Consider the following 8,602-nt stretch of genomic DNA (forward strand, 5'->3'; position numbering starts at 1 on the left):
GTTTGGAGCATAGTATAATCAACTTTTCGATGCTGCACAGTAAGATGGTTACGAAACGGTTCCCTCAAATAGTCTCTCGTCATCCTGACTCAAACGGAAAGCAATTAACTTATACAAGTAAACAAAAATGGAGCTTACGGCGGAATTGGCCGCTCAGAGCGCTCACCGCTGTGTTCCGGGATTGTGTGAGGGAATCTGACAGCCACGGCGGTGTGACGCCATGTAGTTGTTGACTGGCGCTCGACTGTGTGACGCAGAGGAAGCTGGAGCGCCTACGTGCGCTCGGTGGCATCCTGAGACAGAGCATCAGCGTAACTCTGCGTCGCCGTGTACCCTGACATATGCCTTTATGTAGGCATTTATTGTAACACGATACTCTGAACTTAATTACAATAGGGACAACAGCAAAAAAACAACAACCATTATATATGTTGAATGCGTACACTTCCTACACAGTGGGTCTCCAATTATGTACACACTGCGGAACAATAACATAATAGACTAATAAAAAGTTACAAAACAATCACAGTGTGGTTATGAGCAGCATTCAAACCGAGAGATCTAACAGCCAGGTGTTTTCTGAACGCAAATAAATCCTACATCAGGTGGGGGGAAACACCACACCATGGAGCTATGCCCTAACACGCAGTGTTACTGTTGTGTTCACAGCTCGTTTCTATCCCTATAACTTCCCTATAACATCAGCCGCTGGAGGTTTTAAAAGGCATGCCTCTGCCTCGGGGAAATTTGGATGTTGCAAAATATTACATCTATCCCTTTAGCTCATCTTCTGAAGGTGGTAAGTCAAGCTATTCACAACCTCCACTCATCAAAAGCACCTTTAATAATGTTGAATTCAAACACCTTGTCAGAGGCAGCTGTGACTCAGAGACAGGCAGACTAGTCATACTGACTGGGGGGAAAAAAAGCCAGCTGATGCAATGATTTGAAAACAGTTTTTCAAGATGGTTTCTGTTACTAATCGTCAGCCTGTGTAAATGATACAGGATTTTCTATCAGGGTGTTCAGTTGATTACACCGTAAGGGCATCTTAGGGGAAAAGTGTCTCCTGTGCTTCATTGGAAGTGCATTTTACATTTATTTTCTCCCACAGAGCTCATGCTATAGGTCACTTCTCCCTGTTTCTTGTTCACTGAGACCTCAGGGCATCATCCGAGGGATCTTACACACTTGTAAGGCCTGTCAGGTTCAAGAAGACAACACCAAACCAAAGTTACAGTAACTACTGAAAAACATGTTAGTGTGGTCCTGTCCATTAGATGATGACATATTCAGGCAGGAGTAGATTACTTCTTCAGTTTTACTAGGTCTGTCTCTCACACACACATACACAATGCAGGATAACAGCCAAGTTCCTTTCATCTTCATATCAGGGCTTATAAAACTATCCCTGTGTGTGCATGTGGAATGTAAGGGTCTTATTTTAGTATTGGTGCTGATGCTTGGGACTCCTGACAGAATGTTGCATGGGTCAAAGTGGGCCACGTTTGATGGTGTTTATCGTGTGGGGGCTGCTGTGGGAGGGGGATTCTGTTTATACACTGGTTTAGTTTTACATAGCAGCACCTCTTCTTTTGGTTGTATACTCCATTAAACATAGATTTCAGACCACAAGCGCATTCGGGTTGAATTTAATGTGATTTAGCAAATCAGTGTTCAGTGGACAAGCCTACTGGCAACTTTTAGGCATTCACTCCAGAAGGCAGGTAGAGACAGGACAAAAACATGCGGGGAACAGGAACACAGGAAATACGAGGAAATGCCTGAAACACAATGTCGGCAAAGCATTACTAGTAATCTAACAGAGGGAAAAGTGAAAGGTGTGGGTGAGGATGTAAACCAGGGAAATGTGCAGGATGGCAGGTGACTGTCAAACTCCGAGGAATCTTTATATATATACTTTATATCTTGTGGGTAACTTCTTTTTTTTTCTTTTTATGAAAGCTATGCTCGGTCTTGCACTTTACAAATATCTCATGCAATTTCCCACCCCCTCTGCTTTTTGAACACAAATGGTTCTTTGAGTGGTTGTTTAGGGCCAGAGGCTATAAAATGCTTAAATGTTGATCTAGAGCCAGTTGGGAGTTACACCATTATGAAATGAGATGAATATAGTTGCTGCGAAGAGTATGTAATTGTTCAGTTTTGTATTTTTTTATTTTGTTGCTTTCACATCTGTTCCACTTGTTCCCAGAGCCATAGTGTTTCTTGAGTATGACCCTTTAAACTCGACCTCAGTTCCAGGTTGAATTAAACGTATACACTTTATCCTTGTCCATCCTTTAGATTTAATAAAGTTTGTTATAACCCTCCTGAAGTGAAATGCCGAGTTACTTTATCAAGCTGAAGATAAAATTCTGTGTAAATTTCTGTAGTGGCTCAAAAACCCTGACCAGAGAGCTCCCTCTTGTGACAAGGAAAGGTTCTGCAGAGATAAACTGTACCACTACTAGACAGCTGCAGAAGTGTAAAAACTACACAAACAGCCAAATCATTAAATGTTTATTTTCCATACTTTATACTGAATTAGTCACTGAACAACTGCAAATACTTGGCTGCCTATACTACTCCTTCCAAAATGGCCATCCAGTTGAATAACCATCTTTCTCCGACTAATATTAAACACATACAAGAATCAAAGGCCATATTGCTACACAAAGCTAGAATATCTAAATGGTAAAAGCAGAAATGTAGAAATACTACGTGACAGTGTGTCAGAGTGTGGTACTGTAAGGGTGCACCACAGAGGTTACGAGCTGTGAAAGGAACAAAAGGATATGTCTGTATGTACACACAGTACATACACCATGTTTGTGTAGTCTGGACTGACGAGTTGTCAACAGTAATTCAGCCCATGTCCCACACACAGTCTTTGAATAGGCAAGATGTACTGTAAATAAGGTGTCTGACCAAACTCATTGATTTTCGACAGTAACCAGTGCCAACAGTATACTACAATAAGATGACCAGTAAAGAATGCATTGCCCTGCCCTGATGAATGTATTATAAACAAATGAATATGATTTATTTTATTTTTTAGTGGACTCTATAACCTATGTACGTTTACTTCTGCTTCTGCACACACAAACACTAATTAGGCTGAACATTGGCTAAATATTGTGTACGTCTCCATTGTGTCTTCAAAACAGCTAGAGAATAGACATGGGCCTTCTGAGGGTGTCCTGTGGTGTCTGGTAACAAAATGTTGTTAGTGGGGGTCTTTGGGTTGAGGGGAGGGGTCTCTGTGGATCATCCCACAGATACTTGATCATTTTGGGATCTAGTGAATTTGGAGGCCAGGTCAACACCTTGTGCTGTTCTTCATGTTTCTTTGCGTTGTTCCTAAAGCGTGTGTGTGTGTGTGTATATGTGTGTGTGTGTCAGGCTGGATCCTGTTATTTACAGTACTTCCCCTGTAAGCAGTCATAATATTGTTGCTGATCTGTGTATTTGTACAAATGTGATCGTATTTTTTTGGCTGCCTTGGTTTATTGTAAGCATGGAGTGCTTGAGGACATGGGTATGGTATAAAATATGTATCATGCTGCTAATAATGATGTTATTTTTTTTTTACCTGTGTTATAGTGACTGACACTCAGAGAGTATAATGGGAGGAGCAGTGGTTGACGACGGGCCTACTGGAGTAAAGGCTCCAGACGGCGGCTGGGGTTGGGCGGTGTTGGCCGGGTGCTTCGTCATCACGGGCTTCTCCTACGCTTTTCCCAAGGCCGTCAGTGTTTTCTTCAAGGAGCTGATCCGAGAGTTCAATGTTGGCTACAGCGACACTGCCTGGATCTCTTCAATACTGCTTGCCATGCTGTATGGCACAGGTAGAATAACACTCATAATGTAGGGATTAAACTGTTAAAACATTTTGTATTTTCACTGATGAGCCATGTTTTCTTAGGCCCCCTGTGCAGTGTGTTGGTGAACAGGTTTGGCTGTCGACCTGTGATGATGGTTGGAGGGCTCTTTGCCTCCCTGGGGATGATTCTGGCTTCCTTTGCCACAAGTATCCTACACATCTACATCTGCACTGGAGTTATCACAGGTAGAGTCCAAACCTCCATTCCAGACTTTAAATATCTGTACATTTTGCGTGCACTCAATTTCAAACTGTATAAAATAATTGAAGCTTTAATATGTGATATTTTAACATAAAAAGAACTGATAGAACCTATGAAATGCATTTAGGAGTCCACAATTAATTGAACAAACACACAACTGGTAAAAGTATTCAGACATTCACTGTTGATAGCATGCCTTAACTGCAAACACCATCAGGGGTTGTTTTTGTAGTGGGGTCACTGCCATTAGTCTGGTCTTCTGCAGGTGATCTACAACTTAACTGGGTTCAGATAAGGTCATTTGCTACAACCATATGAGGATAAGCCCCTGTATACATATGCAATCACATGTAAGGATTGTAGGTTGTATTTATGTAGTGCCACTCATTCACACAAACACACACACATTTATGCAGGGTTCAGTGGTCCATGTGTCAGTGATCATCAGCTAACTTTCTAGTTTGTGGTCAACCAGTTCTACTTACTGAGCCACAGCCGCCCCTATGGCAGCCTACTGTCTCGGGTTACCAAAGTTTTGAATCTTGCAGTGAATCCTTTGCGGTTCTGGTCATGAAGTGAACAAATGGTATGGACCCCTCCCAAGTGAGATAACATAAGCTATATCAAATGTACCTCTTAGAAGTTTGGACACACCAACCCCTTCCAGGATTTTTCTTTATTTTTACTAAATTAAAGTTACCACTGTTTGCCTTAAAGACAGCTTTATACATCATTGCCAAGACATTTGCCTATGGGCTATGTAATGGGTGGGGCACAATCAAACATAAAATAACGGTATTCAGTTGCTGCAGGCATGCCCTATTCATGTGAGTTTCAGATGAGAACCATCTCAGCCAGGAGTGGTTATAAAGTTTATGTGTGTCAGTGTGAGTGTTTAACAGTGCTTTGGCATTGTGTTTCTGTCTCCTCCTCCTCTCCCAGGTCTTGGTCTGGCATTGAACTTCCAGCCATCTTTGATAATGCTGAATCGGTACTTCAGTGAGAAACGTCCTCTAGCCAACGGCCTGGCGGCAGCAGGCAGCCCCGTGGCTCTGTGCGCTCTCTCCCCACTGGGTCAGTTTCTCCAGGGCCACTATGGCTGGAGGGGTGGGTTCCTCATATTGGGAGGAATGCTGCTCAACTGCTGTGCCTGTGGTGCCCTCATGAGGCCCCTGTTGCCTCCCAAGAAGCTCCAGGGTGAGGAGGAAAAAGCTCCTGTGGTCGAAGAAAAGCCCCAAGCAAAGAAGAAACTATTAGACTTCAGTGTATTTAAGGACAGAGGTTTTCTCATCTATACCATTGCAGCATCTGTCATGGTGCTGGGCTTGTTTGTGCCCCCTGTGTTTGTGGTCAACTATGCTAAAATTCTGGGGAATGAGGACACCAAGTCAGCTCTGCTGCTCACCATTCTGGGATTTGTCGATATGTTTGCCCGGCCTGCGGCAGGACTCGTAGCAGGCACGAAATGGGTACGGCCCAGATCAGTCTACCTGTTCAGCTTTGCTATGATCTTCAATGGGGTCACCGATCTCGTAGGATCACAGGTAACCATGTGGCAATGGGTTCGATTTTATAAGAATTAGAGAGGAATGTGTACTGTTTGAATGATTCGGACACTTACCCCTTTATGAAGGATTTGTAGTTGCCTCACAAATGTACTAAAGTGGTGTATGTTCCCTAATATAAATCAGACAGATGACTGTAGTTCTATGGATGTATGATAGGCCTGATTTGTGTATATCCACTCGAAAGGCCTGTTTAACCACTCTTAAATATATCTTGTGATTTTTCTTCTGTCTCAGGCAAACACTTACACAGGTCTGGTGATCTTCTGTATCTTCTTCGGTCTGTCATATGGCATGGTGGGAGCACTCCAGTTTGAGGTCCTCATGGCGATCGTAGGGACAGAGAAGTTCTCCAGCGCCATCGGCCTGGTGCTTCTGATGGAAGCCATTGCCGTGCTAGTGGGACCTCCTGGAGCAGGTCAGAGCATGCAAGAAATGACTGTGCTGTCTCTACAGCAACAAATGGCACATTTCTGACTCTGTGCAGTATTTTACGTCCTAACCAATTCTGAAAAAAAGATGAATTTATAAAACAAAAAAAGAGGTACTTTAAACTCATTCCCAATTTATTGTCTTTTGCAATGAAGGTCCCAGGGTAGCTATTATATGTACACAGTGATCCATGACCACAGTCTTACTTTTTAATGACAGTATATGAGTGTATAATATGTATGAAACTATACAAATATATAAAAACTGATATGTAAGATATATAAGTTACTCAATATTTCATACAATGGCGTGGAGAGCATCGTATATAACAGTACATAGCCACTCAAATCACCTGTATACGGTAGCTAATGACAAAGAAAGACAGAGACACAAAAGTGCCCTAACCCAAAATGAACAGTTGGTTTAAATGATTCATTGCTGTCATGTTGCAACCTCTGACTGTGTTTCCTCTGTTGTGTACAGTATTACAACATGTCCCTTGTTTAACGTGATGAGGTGAAGGGTGTCACTTCAGTCAAACTAACATCCTTGTTCTCACCACCAGGTTTCCTCTTGGATGCCACTAAGCAGTATATGTATGTCTTCCTGTTGGCTGGCTGCGAGGTCACGCTGTCAGCCTTCATCATTGCCCTGGGAAACTTCTTCTTCATTAGCAAGAAACAGGGAGATCCAGAGGCAAAAATGGAGATGGCTGTGACTGCTGCAGAGACGGAGATGCTCAACCGTGGCAATGAGAACGGCGAAGGCGAAGAGGAGCCAAAAGAGAATGGAAAAGCCAGTTCTGTTAAAGTGGAGGAAGATGTGAACATGGTGAAGGAGATTGGGGAGGAGGACAATGAGACATCATTATGAGTGACAAGACTACTGATAAGACAAACTGGATACCAAGAGGGCACACTTAAAATCTACTGATGATGAGATGGACAGAGGAGCCTCAAAGACAGCTGACCAATTGAGATAATATTGACCAGTAGTAAGCGTGCATTATTAAGAATGGTATTACGTGAAATGGTTCTAATGCATTATGTTGATCAGCTTCTGGGCGTTACCGTTATCCTGGAGACAAAGACTCAGCATACACTCGAATACAGCAAAAACAGGTATTAATTTCCTGACAAGTACCAGCTTTTCTGGGCAAGATAACTTCTCTGCCCATCTACTCAAAGATGTAGAGCATCTAAAGAACAAAATAATTAATTGTGGTACCTTTCTCTACACTTTACTTTAAAGCTGGATATCTTCTACATTCAGGGATCATGATTCCAAATAATCTGAGAACCATTTAGGTTCACATATAAATTTGCTCTGGACCTTTCTATTACATCTCACAGCCTTTGTCAGCAGAAGGTGCGTGGTCATGGTTTGTCATGGAGAGGATTGACTTCACCACGTGAGCTACTGTAAACAGAGTGGCCTGTCTTCAGGGTGTGAAAGTAGATACCTGAATGGGATGGATGGACTCAGTGTGACTTGAAGGCTGTGACCTGCATCCATTAGTTTTATTTATTGCAACTATTTATTGACAACCCACTTTAAAAACTTTAAAAAGTTAAAAATGTATTTACGGTTATATGGCGGCACTCAACGTGAACCCCAAGAGCTGAACTACAGCGTATGATGTAGCGTAATGTAACAGAAGCCTTTGTTGTGTGTTCTGTGATTGCTGTGACACTTAGATTTGTCTCTGGGACACTTCAGCAAACTTGAAGTACGTCCCACTGCACTGATGAATGTATTTTGCCTACTCTGTCTTTGGTGCCCTACAAGGTCTGCTTAATGCTGCAAAACTGTTACCATGTCAGATACTGTAAAGTGTGCTCTATGTCTTGTGTTCATCTGTTCAACTGAAAGCTAAACAGACCAACACTGGGGAGAAACCACAATCTGCTTGGGTGAAGAAGCACCCACCTGTTGCACTTCTACTGCCATTTTCCTGAGTGACGTCTCACACGTCAGATACATGTTATGCGTGTTTTTTGACCCCAACAAATATATTTTCTGTGGATAAAGCTTTGTAGATGGCGTTGTTTCATTCAACATCAACCTTTTAATAGGCCATAGTAGCTCCACAGCCCATGCTGGTCAGATCATGCATCAGTCAAAATGGTCAAAATGGCTAAATTTGTTGATAAATCACATGTGATATATTTTGATACCAATTGTGCTTGTTATTTATATTATTGTTCAAGAACAAAATTTATTTATTTGTTCCGCTGCCTAAACTTTTGGACTCTACCGTATACTTAGGTATTTCTCCACTGTGGGACAATAAAGGATATATCATATAAAAAAATCCAGCCACAAGCCAGTGTACGTGTTGTACCAGTGTCTGATACAACACGTACCTGGATAAATCGAGAGGGTTGTGTCAGGAAGGGCATCTGATGTAAAATCTTTGACAAATTAAACATGAAAATCACAAACTTGACTTCTATATTGGATCGGTAGGTGCCCAGGGTCGACAACAATAACTGCCACTGGTGCTGTTGACCCGCA

The 8,602-nt window shown here is 42.3% G+C and overlaps 2 protein-coding genes across 4 annotated transcripts in view; one reads left to right on the forward strand and one right to left on the reverse strand.

The window, feature by feature from the left end:
• ccdc57 (coiled-coil domain containing 57) overlaps positions 1-3,145 on the reverse strand; it is a 26,442-nt gene extending 23,297 nt beyond the window's left edge. The window contains exon 1 of one of the 3 annotated variants that reach the window (XM_047608842.1): positions 139-3,145. The gene's annotated coding sequence lies outside the window, so the exon portion shown is untranslated. The remainder of the gene's footprint in view (positions 1-138) is intronic. The other 2 variants (XM_047608845.1, XM_047608846.1) reach the window with 2 other exon arrangements.
• The window catches only part of slc16a3b (solute carrier family 16 member 3b), an 8,739-nt gene extending 616 nt beyond the window's left edge, over positions 1-8,123 (forward strand). Inside the window, exons 2-6 of the mRNA XM_047608848.1 lie at positions 3,607-3,851; positions 3,929-4,072; positions 5,031-5,632; positions 5,891-6,071; positions 6,651-8,123. Of these exons, the coding sequence (XP_047464804.1) occupies positions 3,629-3,851; positions 3,929-4,072; positions 5,031-5,632; positions 5,891-6,071; positions 6,651-6,958 (1,458 nt within the window). The 5' untranslated portion in view covers positions 3,607-3,628 and the 3' untranslated portion in view covers positions 6,959-8,123. The remainder of the gene's footprint in view (positions 1-3,606; positions 3,852-3,928; positions 4,073-5,030; positions 5,633-5,890; positions 6,072-6,650) is intronic.
• Positions 8,124-8,602: the final 479 nt, after the last annotated feature.

The sequence above is a fragment of the Mugil cephalus genome, chromosome 16, assembly GCF_022458985.1.
Source record: "Mugil cephalus isolate CIBA_MC_2020 chromosome 16, CIBA_Mcephalus_1.1, whole genome shotgun sequence".
Lineage (NCBI taxonomy): Eukaryota > Metazoa > Chordata > Actinopteri > Mugiliformes > Mugilidae > Mugil > Mugil cephalus.